This window comes from Mytilus edulis, chromosome 3, assembly GCF_963676685.1.
Source record: "Mytilus edulis chromosome 3, xbMytEdul2.2, whole genome shotgun sequence".
Taxonomy (NCBI): Eukaryota; Metazoa; Mollusca; class Bivalvia; order Mytilida; family Mytilidae; genus Mytilus; species Mytilus edulis.
This window is the reverse complement of record NC_092346.1, coordinates 67,383,735-67,410,299: the sequence shown is the minus strand read 5'-3', so window position 1 is coordinate 67,410,299 and position 26,565 is coordinate 67,383,735. Positions and strand designations below refer to the sequence as shown.

The 26,565-nt window shown below is 31.8% G+C and overlaps 1 protein-coding gene across 12 annotated transcripts in view; it reads right to left on the bottom strand.

Annotated features, from left to right (window-relative positions):
- Window positions 1-863: 863 nt before the first annotated feature.
- LOC139517219 (ectonucleoside triphosphate diphosphohydrolase 1-like) overlaps window positions 864-26,565 on the bottom strand; it is a 41,047-nt gene continuing 15,345 nt past the window's right edge. For 8 of the 12 annotated variants that reach the window (XM_071307989.1, XM_071307986.1, XM_071307983.1 and 5 more), the window contains 6 exons: window positions 9,253-9,586; window positions 8,642-8,828; window positions 7,022-7,263; window positions 4,209-4,498; window positions 2,775-2,937; window positions 864-1,141 (listed from right to left, as the gene is read on the bottom strand). In XM_071307989.1, coding sequence (XP_071164090.1) covers window positions 1,005-1,141; window positions 2,775-2,937; window positions 4,209-4,498; window positions 7,022-7,263; window positions 8,642-8,828; window positions 9,253-9,583 — 1,350 coding nt within the window. In that variant the 5' untranslated portion in view covers window positions 9,584-9,586 and the 3' untranslated portion in view covers window positions 864-1,004. Of the gene's footprint in view, window positions 1,142-2,774; window positions 2,938-4,208; window positions 4,499-7,021; window positions 7,264-8,641; window positions 8,829-9,252; window positions 9,587-14,007; window positions 14,888-16,208; window positions 16,287-18,281; window positions 18,306-20,978; window positions 21,054-26,565 lie in introns of those variants that run through there. The other 4 variants (XM_071307978.1, XM_071307987.1, XM_071307980.1 and 1 more) reach the window with 4 other exon arrangements.

Genomic DNA, 26,565 nt, shown 5'->3' with positions numbered 1-26,565 from the left:
AATATTTCTGTTTCCAGTTGTATAAGCATTTACACATTTTATCTCAATTATTGTCATATTAACCTGTTATGTATGTTTGGTTTGCTAATCAAATTTTGTCAATTTAACGGAACAATAAACAACTGTCATTTGGTTGTGAGTTTAACTAGTCATAAACCAAGGCGAACCCTTCATTTTCATCAGAAAATGGCTGTACCGAATTAGCAATGTGACAGTTGTAATGTTTACTAGATTATAGAACATGTTTCATTTCAGCGCTGTTGTGACAGAGTACTTTGGGCTTGTTGTATTGTAACGATGTCCAAATAGCCATACCATTCTATCTTTGATATTTGGTATTTTGCTTTGAAAGTAACTTCTTAAATTGTTTTACAAATGTATGTGATATCAACAATTTTATAACATAAAAACTCGCTATAGATGCATTCTCACCTGTTGTGTCGTAGGAGCGGTATTTATTCCTTCGCTCAACAGATGAGAAAGAGGTCAATTCCTCACATACATGAAATCTCTGTGCTCTCACTTTTCTCTTCGACATGGTATAGCAGTGTTTTATTATACGTTTACATTTATTTGGTCTTTTTGAAAAATGTTGTTTGTTCAGTATTTAGACCCCTCTACCAAGTTATTTGTTTTGCATGCACACGTATACAAATTTGCGGTTTGTATCCAACACAATCATAGGTTGGACTGTTCTTTTCAATTAAGATTAGGTTATATTTTTTCGTTTTTTTTTTTAATTTGGACATCAAATTAAAAGACTTTGACTTTAACAATGTCAAAAAAAAGAGATTATGAGCACATATCAGCAAAATAAAAAAATTTACCTAAAAAATGCATAAAATAAATTTAGGCAACTCAACTAGGATAGGCATATATTTTATTTGATAGTTATGTATGAAAGTGTAAAGTTTAATAATTCATGTACATATCTAATTCTATTTACAGACTACAATTACAAATAATACAATTATATAGAAAACTAACAAAACAATAATCTGTTATCATCTAACCATCAGATACGTTAATAAAAGTAAAATATTTATAAAACAAATGTCAGGATATGAGATATGTCCTGCTGAAGTGCCACATTTGGTTTCAAACACCTCTGTTTCGTATACAATGGCTCCTAATGTCCAATCTAAAATCGTATAAAAATATGTTAAAGCTATAGTTAACAGTCATGATATGTTTAATTTGCACAATCATACAAAAAGTACACGACACACAGACACTAATCAAATTGGGAACGTTATTTTTGTCTACTTAATTTACAGAATTATCAAACACGATATTTTATGATTGTCAATGAGACAACTAATCAATCAATTTGTTTTTTTTAGCAATATGAACATTCGAAAAAAGTGCAAAACACAAGATTATCAGAAACTACGAAATGCAACTTAAAGAGCTAGAGATAAAGGATACTACAAATACAGTTAAGTCGGCTTCATAACTTGACTTACAGCTAGAAATTGACAATGAGGGTCGGTTGAAAACAAAACTTTACGACAAAAGAGATGATTTTAGCTTTCCAATTGTGAACTTTTCATTTCTAAGTAGCAACTTTCCAGCAGCACCTGCATACGGGGTATATATCTCCCAATTGATACGATATTCCCGTGCTTGAATTTCCTATCAAGATTTTCTTTTTCTTGATGAAGGGTTGCTGCTCACAAGGAAGCTATTAAACCAAGAGTTCCAAATGGTGAAGTTGAAATCATCCCTTCGTAAATTTTACGGACGCCATCACGAGTTTGTTGACCGTTATGGAATAACCGTTTCACAAATGATATCGGATATGTTCCTTACGTCGTAACTACAATCCCCTTCTCTTTCATGAATGTGACCTACCGAATTAGAATTTTTACCGGATTTGTTGTCACATAAGCAACACGACGGGTGCCACATGTGGAGCAGAATCTGCTTACCCTTCCGGAGCATCTGAGATCACCACTAGTTTTTTGGTGGGGTTCGTGTTGTTTATTCTTTAGTCTTCTATGTTGTGTCATGTGTGCTGTTGTTTTTTTTTTTTTCATTTTTAACCATGGCGTTGTCAATTTGTTTTAGATTTATGAGTTTGACTGTCCCTTTGGTATCTTTCGTCCCTCTTTTAAATCCAGTACTATTCAATTTGCTTATCTCGTCCTATTTTACTCATTTGTTTACCTATATGAGCCATTACCGAATAAGACTGTAAATAGTATTTACATAAGCAATACTACCGGTGCGACATGTGGAGTAGGTTCTGATTTCGATTTTGTAGCACATGAGTTCACCAATGTTTTTTGGTGGGGTTCGTTTATCTTAGTTTTTAGTTATCTATGCTGTGTTATTTATACTGATTTCTATCTTTTGGTTGTTTATCTTTTTTTTGCCCTGGCGTTATCAGTTTGACGTCAACTTTTCAGTCTGAATATACATTTTGTATCTTTCGTCTTTTTTTTTATAGAATCAAATCATGGAAAATTGATATTTTAGTTAAGAACTAACTTTATTATCTTAGTTGTCTCTACAGCGAGTCTATTTACAGTCATAATAAAACAAATATGTATAAATAAGTATACGGGAGCCTACGGGAGACTAAAATGCCATGTTCAAATTGACAGACGTCATCATAGTCGAAGGGAAAAGATAGAGTATCTTCAACGTATGTGCTTGTTACGATTTTTTTTATTGACCTTTAGGTTATTCATAAGAAAATGGATTGTTTTTCTGTAGCACATTTTATTTTTAAAATGAAAAGTAAAAATAATAAGAAAAATCAAACTTACCAACTGAAATATCTTTAATTTTTCGAATCAACGTAATTTTTTGAGTTTCTGAAGTAAATCCATATGCTTCAGATAATAATGCCGGGATATATAATCCCATCAGACAATACGCTGAACCGTACTTTTCTGAGATAGACGTATTTGTAGTTGCATCGGTTAAACTCTGCAATGAAAACTAGATATAATCAAAAGTACATTCAAGATACTGAGAAAACATATAAATCCATTCGTAGATATACGTATGGATATGTAAATAAACAGAAAATATGTAAACTATTTGGGATTTTTTGCAAAATGTGACCTGTAACATGAGATCTATCTTCTATTAAACTATAGTATGTATCCAGAAACGCTATCACTTGCCGCAACTTGTCTCACTTCTTTTAGGGTACATGCGATTCCTTCAGTTTTTGTTTGTTACATTGATTTGCATGTCCTTCATTGATTTATAAGATTTGATTCAGTAAACTACTGTCGCTTCAATTCTATTTAATCTGTATATGTATTCACATTTCCTCTAGAATCAGTATTACATATTGCATATGTACTAGATTTCTATCGTGTAAGACTGTATGCTAATTTGTGTATGTCTTTTGGTTTTGGCTTGTCTTTGTTTTACTGTATCATTGATCAATTATTATTATATTTATCCCAAAAATCTCTTTTTCAAAAACAAAAAAACTGATGTAGTAAATGAAATGAAAGTATTGAATTCATAATTTAACTTCTAAATGAACAATAACATGACAATAAAATGAATAAAAATATAATTATGATAAAATATGAAAAGAAGTCTCTGCAATTGAAACGGTATTTCCCTTCTTAATAAACGTATGAGATTTGAACATTTGCGAATTACTGTTGACTCTACTTTATCAGAATCCAGACATCTCTTACTTTAAATCAGATTGATTATGAACGGGAAATAATCATTTGACTATGCATAAGGTTTATAACAAGACACACATAAAAAAGACTAAAGTGCAAACAATTGCCACGTGTTTATTGTGCAACAAGTCTTTTCATCCCTAAACATACGACTATATTGAGTGACAACTTGAATGTTTTTAATCAACTAATAGAAGATCCTGTGTATGTTTCATGCACAAACTGAGTGCACAAATGCATGAATGTCAACGTATATATTCGTTTCCGGCTTTACCAAGTGTGTAGAATCTAGACACTACCGTGTTTTTACCTCCAAATTGAAGAGTTCAAGTGCTACCATTGGCTAAGAATAATGTATTCGGAATGGACGTGACTTTATTCTTCCGATAGATGGCACGACCTTGTTATCACAAATATTGGCTTAATCTGCCAAGGGTGGAGAGAACGGGAGTGTATCGTAACCCTTGGCTAGCGAAGATGTTTCCCTAAGACTATGCATACTTTAAGCAGTAAAGAAACAACATAGCAGTGGTTACTAGATCTTACCTTCTGACAGTAGTTAAACGCTGTTTCATTGAGTCGACTCATATTAAGTTTCCCTGAAGAATCTACTGTGCCAAGTGAACGTGGTGCATATGTGAAGGCTGCTATAGCATAGAAATTGTCCGTTCCTATCGAAGGCTGATATGTTCGTCCAATTGCACAAGGTTTAGGATAACACATATCGTCGGCGGCACTTTTAAGGAAGGAATTAATAATGGTAAGGCACTTTGATGGATTTCCTTCTCCAATGAATGTTTTTGTAGCTCCCATATATATCATTGTTGTTGTATCTCCTACAAAAAAGTGGAAAGTCATTTTATTTTTTTAAATCTTTTTGAAGTTATCTCTTTTATATTGATTGAATTATAGATTGATGAAATAATAAAATGAACATTATCAAGTGTAAACCCGTGGTTGTCCAAAGGAATACAATCTTTAACTATATTTGATATATTTTTTATTCTAATAATGTTAAAAAATAACAATAAAACTCCAAGACTGTGGAAGTAAGAACAAACAGTAGTTCTAGAGATATTGATATGTAACATCAACTCATCCAGTTCGATGATCAAGTTGTCTCATGATATATCTATGTTTTGCAATTAATACGAAAGAAAAAATCAGTGAATTATGAAGATGTTTTGCATTTAGAGGTCAAACGAAAACAAATCATTGAAATATGAAGATGTTTTGCATTTAGAGGCCGACATACGGAAAAAAATCATTGAATTATGAAGGTGTTTTGCATTTGAAGGGCGTCATCCGAAAGAAAAAAAAAACAATTATGAAGATATTTCGTTACATAACTGAAACTTCAGATGTGACAGACGTAAGTGACTTGAAATATGTAACACTGATTTATCTTTTTCAACAGAAAAAAAAACCAAAAAATAGGTTGTGAAAAGTTTATCATGTAATCAACAAATTTTTTAATCACGCCCAGTAGCAGACATTTCGTGCATATTCAGGACGGGAGTCCGTTAACAAGAAATGTTATAATTATGTAGTATCTGTTAAGTTGGTAGACGTAGATGGAGAGCTGGATATTTTTGATCGCCACAAGAACTTTTTTTAGAGGATAACTAAGGACTTCAAAATACGCTGCAGATGTCTATAACTGAAGACGGCATGCCACTTCCCCACACAAGGGAAAAAATTCAAAGAACCTACATTTTTGCGTATTTATACACCCGCATAGCATGCGTTTGACAGCCAGATGACCATATTTCGAATAACAGTGTCATCTCTTTAAATTGAACAAAAGACTATTTTTTTTTTACGATGTTCGAATATTATAACTAAAAATTATAATGTTGAAACTCTTAAACTTGCTAGTTAATTGGGATGAAGCCTGCTCCCTTATTTTGTTCGTATGCACTGTGCATTTTGATGAATTTGAATAATTCTTTCTAAATTGTCGATATTGATGTAAATGAACTTTGGATTATGGTAAAATGACGACATTAAAATCGATTTATCAGTGGCAAACACTGAGGAGTACGATTTTTGTATTTTCTATGTACACTATAAACATTCTGTATTTTATGAACTATATGTATAACATTTGTATTTTAAACCTGAAAATGATATTGATTCAAGAACCCATAAATCAAGTTAAAAAATGCCTTGCATGTTACAAATACAAAATTGTTTGACTTGCAAATAAAAGTATTATTTTTTTAATATGAAAATTACCAAAGTTTTTCTGTATAATATCGGTTTAATTCAAGTTAGTTACCCGTAAACATACATGGATTGTTTTTGTATTAACTGTTAACATAAATTAATGTTGATGTGATGACTGTATAACTATGTGTTAGCCGTATGATATTTCCTGTTGACATACATTTATTTTGATGGGATAATAACGACTTGGGATTTAGCTTTATAATGAAATTACCTGTTAACAAGGTAGATCGCTCTGACTTCTTTTCATTTTCAATTTTGCCTAAACTTAAGACGGCAAGATGCACACAAGAGATTTGCTGACCAAACAATCCCGTTTAATATATATGAAGGTCACTGGTATCATTTGCATAAACCAACTCCAAAATGTTTACGCGCATTGAATGAGATAATGCATTCAATCAAGCGACATATTGGTCAAAGTGAAATGAAGGAAGCACTGGGCACTGATTACAGAGATGATTAACCCATTACGTAATACTTATCTACCAGAAGCTGTATCGACGAATTGCTGCTAGATAATGAAAACAACACCATATGAAAAAACCTAATATTTGAAACTGAAGGTTGAATAGAAAATATAAACACGAAGAGCTAAATAAAATAAAATCACATGACGACTGAGGCACATGACTTTTATTGAGATATCGTGAAATAATTAACCTGTAAGATATATTACCTGTTTATAACCAAGAGATGTATTGAGTCAACGGCAAATGATCGAGCTGTATGATATATAACCTGTTAACAAGTCAACTATGTGACTTATTGACGTGCCGACTATATAACCTGTTATAAACCATGAGATTTATTGAGTTGACGACACAGAATTAGGCTGTATGATATGATATATAACCTGTTGACTACCATTAGATTTATTGACGTGACGACAATGGATTAAGCTGCATGATATTTAACCTGTTAACAACCATAATATTTAACGGCGTGACGACAATGGATCAAGCTGTATGATATATAACATGTTAACAGCGATGATATATATTGACGTAACGACAAAGGATCAAGCTGTGTGATATATAACCTGTTAACATACATAGATTTTACTGTGATGGTGTTCAAATAACAAAGATTTTATTAAGATGACAAATAGTTTAGCAGTTAGATATTACCTGTTAACATACATGGATTTTGATGAGATGACGATTGAGGATTTTGCTGTATAATGTATCTGCCTATTCTGTAGATCATGTAATCCTGTCCGTAAAACAAATAACTATGTGCATAGAGACTGTATCTTTTCCCTGCTATACGGACCTGAAACATGTTGGCTAACAGGGGACCATCAGGCAGGAATACAATTTGCGTTGATCCACCACCCATTTCTAAAACACCAACTGCCTGTGATTGAGGTCTTAAATTAAAAGAAACATAATTGTGTATGCTATTGATTTAACGGTTTTAAAAACGTTAATAAAACATGCAATGTCCTAAAGAATTTACTGGAGTTGCCGAGAAAAAAATACGACAGTGTATTGTGCTTGAGATGTCTTACTATTCGAACATTTTACTCAAACTGATTTATTATTTCATATACAAAGATGATGAATGCAGATTTGTTCTGTAAGTGCTATACATACATATATGTGTTATTTTAATTTGTTCAGTTGTTGTTTGCGTTGTGTTAAACATTCTAATTTTTTTAAGGTAATTTGCATACATTAGTTAATATCAAGTTATTACAAGATGAAAAGGTATAAAAAAACGTTCTTAACTAATATTTAGGTTTTGTATATTTAGTCAAGTCGACAAGTTTTACAACAAATTATGTACACCTCAATAATTTTCTTGCACCAGATCTAATGCGCATCCGTTATGCAGTAAATTACTTCGACCTATTAAACCGTGACTATATATTAGAATATCTCAACGTACTACTTTAGAATAAAAGTATTATTAATTGGTCACTAAAAATTTGGCATTCATCGTGTAAACTGTATAGATTAATCTGATACAACAGGTATCTTTGCCACGCTTGTCGATGAAAGTGTAGAACAAGAATGTGAAACGAGAGCGAATGATCATTAAAAGATCTTATCTGATTTGTGTTATCAAAACAATGATAACGGAATGGAATGCTGTTTAAATGATGTATCTTTGCCAATTTCAGAATTATCTATCAGCATGTCCCACAAACGATGTAGACCATTCAAAGAGTAATAGAATGAAAAGAAATATACACATTATGTAATTCGTGTGAAATGATAGTTGAATGACAGGATCGCTCAATAGTTCGACGGCATTATTTGAAAATTAAGGACGTGCATGCAGTTATGAATAAAAATAGATTTCATGAATACGTCTATATGACAGCAACACAACGACAAACATAATCAAACGACATCCTGTTGACAGGATTGCCATCCCTTTTCCATTTTTTCACTGTCCTTTTCGTTACTTTTATAACATTTTCTTCTAAAAATATACGTTCATGAACCATCATTGTCTTAAAAAAATCTACCGGAGGTTTATGTTTGCTCTTTTGACAGAAAGAAAAAAAAGTAGAATTAATTCCCCTTGTAGAAAAGACAAATTCTTTACTCCTTTCCATCAGGTGAAGTTACTTCTAAAAATTAATTCCATACTTATTCAAGATCAGGTCTAATATAGAGTATGGAAAATAATACATCAGTGATACCAGTCTAGTGATTTTGTACATCAGAGGTGCTTATAATTTATAAAAGGTTCACTAGTAACGCTCGATTCATAAAAAAAACACTATTTGAACTAACCTATCAGAACCAAAATAATCTTTGAGGTAGTTGATGGTTATCCAGGCAAACACACCTTCTTCTTCTCCAGATAAAATTCTTACATTCGAAGGATTAAAAACAAATGGATTTAATGTTTTGTTTTGAAGCACATTTCGAATCGCATTCATTAAACTTCTTGCATCGTCTTCTGGAAGGACGCGTAAACCTGAGAAAAAGAATTTAAACATGTTACACAGACTGTATATAAACGACTGATCTTTGAACAAATCCATGACTTTGACAATGACAATGTAATCTATTGGTGATATATATTGGAACACATGAAATGTATAATCAGAAAGATACACAAAAATCGATGGTCCAAAAAAGTTATAAATCACATATAGTTATCAAAGGTTCCAGGATTATAATTTAGTACGCCAGACGCGCGTTTCGTCTACATAAGACTCATCAGTGACGCTCATATCAAAATATTTATTAAGCCAAACAAGTAAAAAGTTGAAGAGCATTGAGGATCCAAAATTCTAAAAAGTTGTGCCAAATACGTCTAAGGTAATCTATGCCTGGGATAAGAAAATCCTTAGTTTTTCGAAAAATAATACATTGTAGCTACTATTATTTAATATTACCTGCTGTTGCTAATAGGTATAAAGATGTAGTACTGTGGACATTTTTTGGTATAATTTCCTTGACTCTTTCAATCATCCCTCCAATGTAATTGCTAATATTTCCCAATTTATCCACATAGTCTGAAATTCCAGGAGAATGTTTTTCACTTTCACCCACTTGTTTGATGTCTAAGACAGAATCTAAAGAAGTTCTAGGAGGCCATCGGTAGATTTTCAATTTTGTACTACTACTTCCGGCGTCTAATATAGCACCGTATTGCCAGTTTGAACTACCGTATGCAACTTCTGGTATAAATATCATTACGCACATAAGCAGGACAATTGTGCCCATTTCCTACAAAACATTCAAAGAGTAAGAACATTAGAGTACGCACAAAAGATCAATGCGTTTATCTTAGAACTCCGTATAATTTTGTCCTACAATTGACACAGATAGCAACCTTTATACTATTTATAAACAGTACAGTGATTATATGTGATTCTACTATCAGCCCTGTGTTTTCTGTGTTGAATTCATTACCTCGTTAAAACCCAATTAAAATTAATTTACCATATAAAATGTATATAATTACACAATTGTCTCTATATGATCTAAATACCAGTATTTGGTGAATCACTTGTAACACTATATTAGTTGATAAAAAAATGGACAAATACCATTCAACTCTTTTGTCTCAAGTTTATAGCCGGACAATTCTCAATATCATCTAACTTGTATCACTTTTGTTTTAATTAATTTGTAAATTATGGAACGAAGATTCCAAATCACTCATGCAAAGTTGACTGTAGATTAATTTGGCCATTTATTAAAGGTCATATTTTGTCATATAACTCATAAACTGTATACGTAAATATACAAATACGGTTTTCAAACGTTTAAGTTTGAGCAGTCCTTTTGTAGGGTTATCTAGAAAAGCTCTACGAAGTTTATTAAGAGGAATTTTCATATCTGTATTTTAGCTACTTTATGAACAAAATATGAAACAGACAAACTTCTCTACCGTTTGAAAGTTTTCTTGTTATATTCCATTAAAATTTAAAAAGACGGTTTAATTTTTTTTTTTGATATTCAATAATACGTTAGTTCAGTTTGTATGGAATAATGGTCCAGGCTTGCAAAGATAAAAGTTTTCATTCCAGAAACAACACGAAATATGGAATATGTATAATGCATTTTATCTAAAGATAAGCTGCAACATGAAATCATCAATTGAAAAAAATCGAGTCTGACATCTATTGAATTTATCGAAAAATGAAAAAAAAAAGAAACTCAGGCCCAAACTTCATCAGATAAAGCTTCGATAAAAGAATTTTGTTATTATTTTAGGTTCCCCTTTGTCAAATAGCTCGTAACGTATCTTTATATTTATACCTTGCCTTTGAGTGTTTCTGATGAAGGTAAATCAAATGTTAATTTCTTTTAATATATGCCTCATTCATTCATGTGGTGTTGTATGAACTTGTCCCTTCTGGTATATATTTACAATAATAATACCACGTTTACCAAATATTAAGTTATGCAAATTGTAATACTACATGTACATGCCCAGTAAATATCCATAAAACACATCTTCATTATAATAAAAATGGTAACAAAGAAAAAAATTAAAAATATCAAACCAAGCAAGTTTCCTGTAATAACTATAACACACATAATTATACTTATGAATCAAATTTTACGTGGCATTCAAACCTAACGTTGTAGAATTTTATATCAGCTCACACAACTCAGCAAACTCTCCCGAAACATGGATTTAATGACCGGACGGGAGTGCAAGTTTTGAGAGGGGGTTCTGGTGTATTTGGAAATCCTTAAAGTAATTATAACACATTGATATCCAAATGAATAAGGAGTGACATGTAACAATATGTAAGACCCATTTTTGGCTCCAAAATATAGCAGTTTTACAAAATTGTTAAATTGTAAACTTTAAGTTATTTATTGGAAAGTAGAATGCTTCTGCTACATAAATATGTGCTTTTTTGACAATACAATGCATATATATCGGCTATTAGCATCATTAAGTCATGCTAAATTACTGAAATCGTCACAATTTAAGCTTTTAAGTTAAATTGTAGACGGTTTCTGTCTTAAATGAAAGTTGCCGCATTTGTGTTCATTCTTAATATTGAAATGTAAGTTGTATTTGATGATAATACATAACATATAAAGGTAAGGATGAACACGGATGCGGCGCAGTCCCTTTCAATTTTGACAAAAACCATCTGAAAAGTGAAATTTTTTGGCATATTTGATAGATTTTTCATATTTAATCTTGAATCGGAGCGTTTTTAATGATTACATCAGTTAAAATCTTTTACATAAACTAATTGAATCAACTGAAATAGACACTTAAGTGTTTAAAAAGTGTCCAAAATCTTTCTTCAGATGAACATGAAATTTGAGGCCAAAATCGGCCCTTACCGGACCTACTCCTTTCCAGATTCCTAAATTATTTCGGACAATTTTTAATAAATTGATGTCAAATAAAGACAACAGTAGTATACCGCTGTTCAAAAGTCATTTATTGATTGAGAGAAAACAAATCCAGGTTACAAACTCAAATCAAGGGAAACACGTCAATTATAAGAGGAAAACAACGAAACAACAGAAACACTCAAGTGCAACAAAAAACAAACGCCTATGCAACATAAATAGAAACGAACTTATTAAAATAAGAGATTTCCGCTTTTTCTTGTGTGACTTTATATTCAAAAGAAACCAAGATGACTGAAGGACTCTTAGACTGTGGAGAATACAAATATTTTGACATTATATATACATTAAAACAAACAAATAATCTACGCTAAACAGGGCACTATTTCACCCTATCAAAATACATATCACTTAACGGTAAACTCTATCTCCAAAACAAATAAAAGTATTTGCAACAAAATATATTTAGTTTATTTCGTTATAGAATAGAAAATTGTAAAGGCTGAAAAAATATAGAGAAATCACGATTTATCGAGAGAGCATTATTTATAAAAACTTAAATATTTGAAGATAAAATGGTAATTTATATATACATATATATCTTAAACCCATAATGTATAGGTTTCTTGAAACAATGCGGAGGCAATAAATTTATTCCAATGTGTAAATATTGGTAGCTAAATAAATATTTGTTTTGTTGAAACATTCCAAATTGACACTGAACAAAGCATCAAACTTGTACAGCTTAACAGTCGCGCGACTAGACACATGGTTTTTTTGAATCATTTCAATGTTTTTTTAACGCAGCAAAACCATTGGCAATACCATTTCAAGCTTTTTACAGACGTATAATAAAAAGATAAAGAATGTAATAAGCCATAAATGAGTTTTACAAATTCAAATAGAAATGTCAAATTGCAGGTATAAATTAATGTTCTATTTGCTAATGTCAAATAAGCGGCATTCATATCTCTTGCATTAGGGACATTTGAAACTTTTTCACACTCACGAAATATTATTGTGAGTTTGAAAATAATGTTTCAAAGTTCATTTTCAGTTTTTTCGTTGTTGAAAAATGTTCATCTTCGATGGTTTATCAAATAAAAATAGTAGTTAAAAGTGTTGGAATGTGCTATCCATTAATTCAGTATATCAGTATACAATAAAGGACAAAAACAAACACTATTGCTGACTGCTTTGTCAGCTGGTTACAATAAGAATGTATAAACAGCTTATAATTCCATTACATAAATGTTATTTAAAGCATATGTATTAAAATATGTATTAGTGGTGTGTTGTCCATCAGGATCCGTAATTGGAACACAATATATTCTTCATTTATTAAGATTGACAAAAAAATGTAAATGTGACAAATGAATACCTGGTCAGAATTATTTTCTGCTTTTGAAGACAACTTTTGACACAAACAAAAATTACCGTGGCAAATAAAACGATAACATTGTCGACCCTCTAGGTCTCACTCCTTATAGTGTGCATGCGATTATCTAATTGTTTTCTTTGTTACTAAGATTATATTCGTCTTGAATATCGATAAACTACTGTACCCTTAATATAAAATTACAAGGCTAATAAAGAAAGAGTTTACATGAAAAACTTCAAGGTCTTATATGTTTAAGCTTACTTTGTAACACAGAGAATTATGTTTCCAAAGGACATAACTCTTTTAAAAATTATTGATCGGCACTGATTTTCGAACTTGTCAAAGACATTGCTGATATAAACCTATGATATAAGTTTCATTAAAAATTTGACAAGAATTGAACATATGAGAGCGCCAAGGGACATAGCTCTTTAAAAAAAATTTGATCGGCACTAATTTTCGAACATGTTCGAGATCAATGCTCTTCAACTTTGTATTTGTTTGGCTTTTTAACTATTTTGATCTGAGCGTCACTGATGAGTCTTATGTAGACGAAACGTGCGTCTGGCGTATAAAATTATAATCCTGGTACTTTTGATAACTATTGTCAACCATGCTAAAATTATAATCCTGGTACTTTTGATAACTATTCGAGACATCGCTTATGTAAACGTATGATATACTATTAAGTTTAATAAAATCTCAAAAAGTATCATTCGGGCACTCCGGCTTCCTCCATCAATTAAAACGGGCCGCCACGAAATAGCCTAAATGCGGTGCTTAAAAGTGGCGTTAAAACACCAAAAATCAAAATTAATCAAACAGTTTCAAATGTATGTATGTGAAGGGAACAAAATAACTTTAATTATTGTTCTTATCTTTGAGTTACCAATTACCAATTGACGAAAAATTGTTCGAATGCTTAAAAGCCACTTACATCATTGAACATGCAATACCGGATGACCGAGAAATCTGTCGTTCCTACACAGAAAGCTCAAGTTATGTAGTATGATTTAATACAGTAGCTAAATCACTTTTCTTGGTTACATTACATATCCCTTGTGAAATAGACCAGATGTCATTTTACCATTCTGCTCACTTCTCAATTATTTACTCCATCAACAATTAATGATAACAATTGCCTATAATTTTCAATTCGAAGCTGATACTCGATATCCAATCCTAAATTGGAAAGTTCGAACTTTGAATACACACATAATACTGAATACACATATACAGTATTTGTATGTCCAAAAAAAACTAAACACTATTTAACTCCATCGCGATGTTCGGCGACTTTTTCTAACATTGACGTATTTAGATTTATTGTAATATAACATGTCAACATGACCTGGATATCGAGGTGCATTACACATTTCAATAAATAAACAATCATAATTTTTATACCGCTTCCTCAAACTTTTTGCCTTCTTTTTCGCAATCAATGACAATAGAACAATTAAGTAAGTTTCCGCATGTATTGGAAAAAATTCACACGGATGTTTCTATCACTTTAATATCGGTTCAATCATGATAAAATTTCGATATCATAGATAAACTGATGAAAAAATTCTAGGAAATATTTTAACGACCAAACTATTTTATTTTCCGCAATTTTCCGCATTCTGTGCCATTGAACCATAACTAGAATACAATAAACTAAATTCAGATAAAATGAAGCTGAATAAATAATTTAAATCCTTGATATTTGTTCTTAGACGATTATTGGCATACGTACCATATTCCCTTATTTATATCTTGTCGAAAATTTTCGAATTCTTAAACCAATTAACAAAATAGTCATATATTTGTTTTAATAAACAAACCTTATTTTGGGGAAAATTTAATGTTTACGTTGACTTATACGGAAATGTTGTTTGTCGATATTCGTTTCCTATTTGGCTGTGTCATCTGTTTAAATAAAAAGCCTTTTATATTTATAACTCTCAGCTGGATTCATTAATAATGCCGTATGGATATACAACTCTTTTTTTCTCTTTTTTGTTTGACGAAGACATACATGTTTAAAAATAGTATTAGATAAAACAGATGTCTCGTCTTATGGTACAAAACCCTAAACACCCATCGCCATAAATTGTACAATTTTTCTTTGGCACTTATCTTGTAATTAAGTTCCGCCTTTTATATTGGATCATTATACTTTTTGCATTATATATTAAGTATAATGTACTTGAGTCTTATCCATTTACTTTGATAAAATGCAATATGTGCAATTAGAAACATAATCAAACTTAATTTATATACACAAAGTACACTTGAAATTAATTACGCTTTAATCCTAATCAATATATCAGTTGCTGAATGGGATGTGTTCTCATGTTGATTAAAATGTCATTTTGAAATTTATGCATTTTTAATGCATTTTTTATTTTTATGTATATTATTTTTTTTAACTTCTCTGTAACCTTTGTACTTTCATGGTTTTATGAGAATAAACTATCTATCTGTTGAAATAAATAAACAGAGAAAAGCTTTGAAAACAAATATTATAATATTGAAAGTACAATTTTCAATTCATATAAAAAGATATTAAGGTATCAACGATGACATTTTAACGAATGATTTATGCTATAGAGAAAAGATCAGTAATTCCTTGTCAAAGATTGAGTAATGTCAGTTACGTTAACAAAAACCTTCAAACACACACAAACTTGATTTGGAATAAAACATACATTTAATTGAGATCCGATCATACATTTGCAGTTTTTGCGTTTAAAATAATTAACGACAGATAGACTGTTAGATTGACAGCCAACAGACATGCAGAAACGATATGTCAAATCCACTTATAATTTGTCATTGAATATAACAGACAATATAGATAAATAAAAGTTAAAGTTGAACGGCAACAATTTTGTCTAACACTAATATATACATAATATTTTTACAATGAGATCTACGATAGAAAATTTATCATGTGAATATTGAACCTCATATTGTAAGTCAACTGTATAAACATCCACCTATTCGCCTTTTATATCTAACCTTTTTATTCTCAGGAGGATTACATTTTTTTTTAGAGATTCTGATTTCATTTAAAAAGCAAAAAAAAAATATCAATTCTTTTATGTGCATCAATTTTCTCGTGTTTAACTGATTTAAGTAATCAAGACTTACTTTGATAGTTTTAGTTATTCCTGTATAACGGTGGACATACAAACATGTTTTTGCTTTCAGCATATGGTACCTATCATGCAATCAGTTAGATAAGCCAGAGATTACCTCAATATTAGTCTTATCTCTATCTTTCATAAAGTATCTATAGATATCACACGTAAAAGCAGCATAGTTGTCATAATGGTTTCTGTTGGAGGCATTTTTTTCCAGGATGGAAAACAAAGAAATTATTTAGTTTGGACATTAACTTAAATACAAGCTGCCATTCATTTTAAAAATATTCGTTTCATAAAGATAGAGACGAAAATCTTTTCCTGTGACCTATTAATTTCGCTAAAGTCATCTCTTAGATACTGTATTTAAAAAAAGCTATTTCAAACAATAGCATGGAAGCTAACAAGATCACCAAGTAATACCAAAATTTCATTTTCAATTTCAATATTAGTAAAAAGAACAAAGTTTAAATGTCAATAAACTCATCATAGATACCAGGATTATAATTTTGTATTTGCGCCAGACGCACATTTCGTCTATAAATGACTTATCAGTGACGCTAAAATAAAAAAATAAAATTGCATTGCACATAGTTTATCTGTCCGTGGTCAATAACAAAAAAAAACATTTCTTTCCTGTTTTTTCAAAATTATCTGAGTGAGTTGAAGACATGAGAGCAATTTCTTACATATTCAATATTTCAAAAGGCATAACTCATTGAACATACTTGATCGGCAATTATTTTCGAAATTGTGCGTGACATAGGTGATATAAACCTTTGATATGAATTTAATAAAAATATGGCAAAATTTGTACACTTGCGAGCGCTTACGATGCTAATGCCCACATTATTTATATTTCTAAATGCCCATATAAGGTTACAAGAGCGCAATTATTTGTTTACATTTTACCGGCAAGTTTTGGTACTCAGAATAGAATCCTATACGGCTTCTGATTGGTTGATACAGGATTGGAATTACATTTAATCGAAAGCTTATCCAATTATCTTTTAAAATTGGCGAAAATCATATTCACATTTTACGAAGTATAGAAAATATTTTCAATTTCTGCACGTCGGAGCAATTAAAAATATGCCTTTTTCATTAAGCGAAAAAAGTAGACTGCATTTTAAGTCAATTTGAGCCGCATGACCCTATATTTTTTTTTAGTTGTAATGCAACACTGGCATTTCTTGTAACAGGAACTGTCATCCGTTTTTCCCTAGTTTGTGTAGTCTTCAAAAAAAAAATACGGAACACTAGTGGTACCCTATGGAAAATGCATTACGAATAATTGCGCTCTTGTAACCATAATTAATATTTCTAAAGGGCATTACTCTTTTAAAAATAATTGGTCGGCACTGATTTTCATGTTTGTCGAAGACATCGCTGATATAACGAACCTATGATATAAGTATGATAAAAATCTATCAAAAACTGAAGACATGAAATCGCTAACGATGAAATATTCAATATAATAAAGGATTCCAAGGGGCATAACTCTTCAATAAGTAATTCATCAGTACTTATTTTCGAATTCGTCCGAGACCTTGGTGATATGAACTTAAGATATAAGTTTAAAACATTATAACAAGAATTGTATATGTGAGAGCGCTAACAAGACTGGGCAAACGGGCAGTGATATAGTTTTCTAGATAAAAAGTAATAAAAAGTTTTTTTTTAATGGCATGTATGTAGGACAATACACCATTGTGGTCGGTTGATTTGTTCAGTCAAGCAGATACAACTTTCAATCATTTGTGCTGAACAAGGTTAATTAAAGCATGTACAATGTAGTTGTGGTTGGGAAGATGTAAAATAGGTATGTTCTTACTGTGGGTGCAGGGTAATTGTGTACAGTTTTAGTGATTTTACAAACTATCTCAAGGTGCTAGTTATTTTACAGAATCTTTTAGGTAATAAACAAACTCCCCCAAATTTTATGAAATCCCTGCAACATATACAGGTCAGGTCGGCAAATTTGTGTTATCCTTCCTACACTTAATTTTTAATTACCCCCAAAAATAAAGTTAAATTATGTTTAATCTAGGTTTGTAACACACAGTGACACAATAAATACCTTGTCTTCCGTTGTCTTATTTGTCTTAATATCACTTCAGTATGAATGTAACTTATACGTCAAAATATGTGACACCTATATGACAGATACAAATACACAAATACATATATAGTAATGAATCTATTATGATATCATTAATTATAATTAGATAATCTGCATTTACGCTGATTACATAATTAAGTCAAATTCCTTTATGATTTTATTTCTATATAGATGAATTAATCATGTTGCATTTACACCAAAAAAATGATGATGTAAATTTTATATGAGATAAATTAAATTACATGTTTATCAGTTGATAAAAATGATTTCATATCAAATTATATATACTAATCAAGGATACATTTCATATTTATTCTGTCAACGCACTCCACTTATTCCCTGGGCGTTTGTTGGTTACCTTTTTTTGTCTCTTGCTAATCGACAAAGGAACTTTTAAAATCGGTTTACTACTGTCGCCATAATACAAAATCAACCTAATCTCATCTACCATCGTCATAGTTCGAAGTAAGCAAGACAATGAAACTTATATGGTAGTACCCCTATAGTCGTATCATTCGATATAAACTCTTAAGATACCAGGCTTATAATTTTGTACGCCAGATGTTAAATAAATTGACCAAAACTTTTATATTTGAAACAACTATAATGCTGACATGATTCATCGTTGATATGGTAATATAATGTAAAATTAAATGGAAATTAAAGATAACAACTCATCAAAGATAACCGGCTTATAAACATGCGTTTTGTAAACATTAGACTCATCAGTGGTTCTAGAACAAAAGTTATTGGAAGACCGAATAAAATATAAATTTGGTGAGCATTGAAAACAAAATATTCCAAAAGTTTGAGTCAAATTAGAGGTAACAGTAGTTTCTCAATGGATAAATGCATTACGCACCATCCCAATAAAAGATGCCTAACCAAATGTCCAAATATTCTTAGGTAAACTTTGCATTAAAAATACACGCTGAAACTCGGACATAATTCGAAAGACAAAGTATGTGCTTGGCATATAAAGGTTTCAGGGGCGGATTTATGCCCCCCTAAAATTCGCAAAGCATGTGTTGTCCTCAGCTTATTAAAGTATGTGAACAGACGACGAAAATTAATGTCGTCGCATTGCATCTGTTTTAGCATTCAAAGAAGTATATAAAACAGTAAGTTTAACAGAATCAACGTGATAACGTGCAAACTGACCTACGGTTTATTTATAAGTTCTATGAATATTATATACTTCAAAGGAAGGTGTGAAACTTGGTACTGCGTTTGATGACAAATATCATAGGCTTTTAGCAGTTAAAGTAAAACAATTGCCCTATGACAGTGTAGTTGCGGATTTTATAAACAATTTCTTTGATACTCGAAGTTCAAAAACATCCCTACCTCACTTTCCCACGAAGTAGGTAAAAGTGCCCTACCCACGGTTGAATTGGTTATTTTATCATTGCACGGCCAAGAAAATCGTCCAGGTTAGATTCTTTATAATGAAAGATAGAAATACTGGTTCAAGCGAAAGGTTAGTTTATTAATTTGTATCATTATTTGATATCTCTATCAATATTTGTTTCTCATTTGCAACCTGTAATGTATGCCGAAGCATGCATAAACGGTGAAGGCCCCAACGTGTACTTCCGTATTACATATGATCCCATGAAAATAAACATATCTTCGTAATGATCTCATTCTGATTTAAGTGGTTTGCGTTAAAAAAAAAATGTATATAAAATTTTTGGCACGACCTCCGAAAAAAAATAATAATAATAATTTTTTTTTTATTAAAAGACAATTAAAAATTGCTGGCAAAACTATAAATTTGTGTTTTATTGATAAGGTGAGCTATTATTGAGTCAATGAAAAGAAGCTCACAGATTTCTTGTTAATTATGGTGATTGAAGATTGACAGGGGTGATATTATGCGGTATTAGCTCGAAACTGTAATTTCTCGCTAATTTTTCCACAAATATTTCACGCCACGTTTTGCTTGACAAGATATATCTACTTTGCACCCTCTCTAGAAGAACATTTCAATAATTTTGATAATTATACCTAAAAAATTATGCTTTGCGCAAACAAAGTTAAGGGTAAATGATTCAGAATGTTCACCAACATATGTATTGCGGTTGTCCACGCTGTTATGAAATTGATTCTATATAGTGTGAAGTTATGTTTCCAATTAATAGATCATAAGGTCCAGTTTTCTGATATATCGCGTATTATACATCATCATATCGAAATATGTTAGTAAACAGGACGTTTTCGTTAGTTTAACGTTTGAGTAAGCTAGACGCTAGTTTCGTATGCAGACAACCCATTAGTAAAGTAAGATCCAAAACAGGATGAAGGACTAATCAATTATAAAATTGAAAAGTATGTAACGTCAAAATTTGTTGAAAAACTATCTTTATTTGCCTGGTTGTAAATATCTAAGTATCAGCACTAAAACTTATAAGATTTCATAAAAAATATGTCATGTTCCCGTACTGAATACTTGACTAGTGATACAAGAGGACCAAAACGTCCACTTGTAGTGTCATTTATGCTAAACATACCTTATCTTACTTTCCATAACATTTTTCTATTTTAATCAAAGTAGATGTTTATCACAGAATAAAAGTCACATAATCAAAACAAAACCTTTATATCACATAATGATGGTTTTATCTTCTTTTTAGTTCTGCATAAATAACTTACCGAAATGTTATTGAGTACTTTCCACTTACAATGTACAAAGAAAATACGGAGACATTTCATGTCCGGAAATATATATTTTACAAAATTCATAATGATTTCCGTAACTTTGTATTGTGTAGATTTGTATAAATATATAGACAAATAAAATTAAGTGTATAATTGTTTCCGCGCCTTTGAATTATAATTCGTATGAAGTTATTCCGTATAGTCAATGAATTCTTCTCATGGGAATTGTCAAGATCCCAATTGCAATTTATATCATTACCGCCTCGTTCAAATATGCATTTTGATAAGTTTTAATTCATTCGGTTAACATTGTCATAAATTTAGGTCAATTGTGTCACAAATTCATAACTTCCCTGTTAATTTGATTTTTATCAAATGAATAATTTTTCGAAACAATTTAAACAATTATTTTTTGTTTTTTCAAGACTCTTTATGACTTTAACATCGCGTTTGAATTTAGACTCCTGCTTTGATTCGAGTGCACTAATGTGAAAATAGCATGGAGATAATCCTCAACCATACGCAACAAAAACAAGCAACACCATGACCAAAGAAAAACAACACACACAACCAAACAACCTTAGAACGCAAGATGTTACTATGATAGCCAAATAAAGGCAACAGTAGTAAACCGCTGTACGTAAGTCATAAAATCGATTGAGGGAAAAGAAATCCGAGTAACAAACTTAAACTGAGGTAAACACATCAACTATAAGAGGAAAACAACAAAACAACAGAAACACTGAAGTGCAACAAAAAACCAAAACGACATTGCAACTCACAAACAAAAGAACTATAAGATGAAAACTGATTGAGCACGAAGAAAGTCACCAAAACCAAGGTGTCAACGATGAATTAGCGGTCCCCATTGGCACTAGTCGAGATATTGGTGGCAAGTAAAATGAACCAAGTGGTAATGTCACAATATTAGAAACATAACAGAATTATGCTAATGCAATGTGTCTTTATTAAAGTACCTTTTATTTGATGGTTAACGTTTTAGTTTTATTATCAAGCAATAAGGACGAAACGACTTCACGAACTATAATCATGTCAAGAATATGTGCACTATGCTCCTATTTCCGATCTGAGTCATTGCGTTATCTCCATGGTAAAGGGTAAAGCTTTTCCGATAATTTTATTCGAGAAAGCTGGAACACTCTTTTTGCAATTTTAAAAGTTCCGTCACTGGTTTGCTAATTTTTTAATAACTGTAAAGATTTTTTGAAAAGGAATGCTACGCGGGGGTCAAAAGTAAAATAACAAAAAATACCGAACTCCAAGAAAAATTCAAAAAGGAACGTCCTTTATAAATTGAAAAAATGAAAATCTCAAACACATGAACCGAATGGAAAACAACTGTCATATTACTAACTTAAAACATTCATTTCATTATGTAGATAATGATGGGTTAAACCTGGTTTTATGGCTAGCTAAACCCCTCCTTGTATGACAGCTGCTTCGAATTTCATTATATTGAAAGAAATGCTGCAAATAATATCAAACATACATTTGGATAAAAGGTGCAAATAACATGCCAAGATATCGAATTTTGACTTAAAGAAACTATTTTATAATAGTTAGTCTTTTTATACCATTAGAAAAGGCCCATTGTAGAAGGGTCCCGTTTTTTCAACCCTGTTCACCCCCCCCACACCCCCCCAAAAAAACAACAAAAAACCCCCCAAAAAACCCGCATATTTTTTATATTGTCTTACTCACAATTTCCTTTTATTAGCTCACCTGGCCCAAAGGGCCAAGTGAGCTTTTCTCAGCACTTGGCGTCCGGCGTCCGTCGTCCGTCGTCTGTCGTCCGTCGTCTGGCGTCGTTAACTTTTACAAAAATCTTCTCCTCTGAAACTACTGGGCCAAATTTAACCAAACTTGGCCACAATCATCATTGGGGTATCTAGTTTAAAAAATGTGTCTGGTGACCCGGTCAACCAACCAAGATGGCCGCCATGGCTAAAAATAGAACATAGGGGTAAAATGCAGTTTTTGGCTTATAACTCAAAAACCAAAGCATTTAGAGCAAATCTGACATGGGGTAAAATTGTTCATCAGGTCAAGATCTATCTGCCCTGAAATTTTCAGATGAATCGGACAACCCGTTGTTGGGTTGCTGCCCCTGAATTGGTAATTTTAAGGAAATTTTACTGTTTTTGGTTATTATCTTGAATATTATTATAGATAGAGATAAACTGTAAACAGCAATAATGTTCAGCAAAGTAAGATTTACAAATAAGTCAACATGACCGAAATGGTCAATTGACCCCTTTAGGAGTTATTGCCCTTTATAGTCAATTTTTAACCATTTTTCGTAAATCTTAGTCATCTTTTAGAAAAATCTTCTCCTCTGAAACTACTAGGCCAAATTTAACCAAACTTGGCCACAATCATCATTTGGGTATCTAGTTTAAAAAATGTGTCCGGTGACCCGGTCAACCAACCAAGATGGCCGCCATGGCTAAAAATAGAACATGGGGTAAAATGCAGTTTTTGGCTTATAACTCAAAAACCAAAGCATTTAGAGCAAATCTGACGTGGGTAAAATTGTTCATCAGGTCAAAATCTATCTGCCCTGAAATTTTCAGATGAATCGGACAACCTGTTGTTGGGTTGCTGCCCCTGAATTGGTAATTTTAAGGAAATTTTACTGTTTTTGTTTATTATCTTGAATATTATTATAGATAGAGATAAACTGTAAACAGCAATAATGTTCAGCAAAGTAAGATTTACAAATAAGTCAACATGACCGAAATGGTCAGTTGACCCCTTTAGGAGTTATTGCCCTTTATAGTCAATTTTTAACCATTTTTCGTAAATCTTAGTAATCTTTTACAAAAATCTTCTTCTCTGAAACTATTGGGCCAAATTAATCCAGACTTGACCACAATCATCATTGGGGTATCTAGTTTAAAAAATGTGTCCGGTGACCTGGCCAACTAACCAAGATGGCCGCCACGCCTAAAAATAGAACATAGGGGTAAAATGCAGTTTTTGGCTTATAACTCAAAACCAAAGCATTTAGAGCAAATCTGACATGGGTAAAAAATTTTATCGGGTCAACATCTATCTGCCCTGAAATTTTCAAATGAATCAGACAACTTGTTGTTGGGTTGCTGCCCCTGAATTGGTAATTTTAAGGAAATTTTACTGTTTTTGTTTATTATCTTGAATATTATTATAGATAGAGATAAACTGTAAACAGCAATAATGTTCAGCAAAGTCAGATTTACAAATAAGTCAACATGACCGAAATGGTCAGTTGACCCCTTTAGGAGTTATTGCCCTTTATAGTCAATTTTTAACCATTTTTCGTAAATCTTAGTAATCTTTTACAAAAATCTTCTTCTCTGAAACTACTGGGCCAAATTAATCCAGACTTGGCCACAATCATCATTGGGGTATCTAGTTTAAAAAATGTGTCCGGTGACCGGCCAACTAACCAAGATGGCCGCCACGCCTAAAAATAGAACATAGGGGTAAAATGCAGTTTTTGGCTTATAACTCAAAAACCAAAGCATTTAGAGCAAATCTGACATGGGGGTAAAAAATTTAAACGGGTCAACATCTATCTGCCCTGAAATTTTCAAATGAATCAGACAACCTGTTGTTGGGTTGCTGCCCCTGAATTGGTAATTTTAAGGAAATTTTGCTGTTTTTGGTTATTATCTTGAATATTATTATAGATAGAGATAAACTGTAAACAGCAATAATGTACAGCAAAGTAAGACCTAAAAAGAAGTCAACATGACCAAAATGGTCAATTGACCCCTAAGGAGTTATTGCCCTTTATATAGTCATTTTTTTTAACAATTTTCACAAAATTTGTAAAATTTTACTAGCATTTTCCACTGTAACTATTGGGTCAAGTTCATTATAGATAGAGATAATTGTAAGCAGCAAGAATGTTCAGTAAAGTAAGATCTGCAAACACATCACCATCACCAAACCACAATTTTTTCTTGAATCCATCTGTGTCCTTTGTTTAGTATTTACATAGACCAAGGTGAGCGACACAGGCTCTTTAGAGCCTCTAGTTCATTTTGTTGGAATACTGTAACACAAATAACATTTGTAAAACTTACATGTAATCTTTTACTAGATAAATAGTGAATAATTATCATATTAGTCTATCAATTTGACTTCTTATGTTCATTAAGACTTGACTGTGCTATTTTTTTTTTGCTGTCTATGAAAATTAACATCAAAAATGTGGTGCACACTGAATACCTCGCGTAGCCTGTTAGGTAGGCACCACATTTTTTTTTATATCTTATTTCGAACATAAAAATCAGTTGAGGCAAACTATCGTCAGATAACGGGAAGTAGTTTTGGGACGCACATAAGATCACAGAGGATGTACACCAGCTCCAGACAAGGGTCAAAACCAATGCCCCGTCCACCGCGAATGGAGCATAAACATAGTCATTTTTTTTGTAATGACATCGAACACCTATACATTTGGTTGTTGATGGGTTTTGCGCCTGCGTAAAAAGCCTAAACTTGTGTTGATCTGATTGATATTACGAAATTCGTGATGATAAATCAAAGCTGCCATCTTTCCCGATTTATGATAGAATTCACCCTAAAGAGAGGTGTTGACCTAACTCTTCAAATCCGTTAAACACGCTTGTAATGGAGTTAAAATGTCATTAAACACATGTATACTCATTCCAAAACATGATATATTAGATTTAAAAAATGTTATGACATTTATAAGAGATGAAGTATGCCCTCTTGTGGTTAAAAACTCCCAGGAAGTTTTAAGAAATTGGCAGTTAAGGTTACTTTAAAATACAAATAAATAATAAATATAAACTATTTTCTCTGAGAAAACTATGCAAATTGAAAAATAATAAGAAATGTCATAATGGAAATACGAAATTTCGAAACAGCATATATCCCCTACCAGTCTTTTGTACAGAAAAGGAAAATTGAACAAAACTAAATGATGTCCTTTCATGCCTCACAAATAACATAGCTGAGAGCACTTACTATATACTTCTTATCAAATTGTGCCTTATAACAACATCTGTGTTATCGAGGAGATGTCATACAATATGGGCGTTTTTTATTCATGACAATGACATCGTCTGAGTATTGCAAAATGCAAATAATTTGTTTTTTAAACAATAATAACTGGAGAAAAACATGCAAAAACAAATCAGAGACAAGTGCCTGAGACTTCTCTCTGGAAAAAAGACCCTATAAGAACCTTTGTATTAAAGCATAAAATTGAGAAAGGAAATGGTGAATATGTCAAAGCGACAACCACCCGACCATAGAGCAAACAACAGCCGAAGGCAACCAATGGGCCTTCAATGTAGCGAGAATTCCCGCACCCGTAGGTGTCCTTCAGCTGGCCCCTAAAATATGCTTTAAGGTATATATATTTTTTTATCTTACCTTCTATACATTTCTAGGAATGTGATTGGTTAAAAGCGCCCTCGTGGAGACCGTGTTTATTTGATATTAGGTTAGTAGGGAGGCGGGGCTTATCTCATACACGGTTAGTAGTGGTGTTACGTGCCTTTATAGTCCTTATAAGGTAGTAAGGAGGCGGGGCTTATTTCAT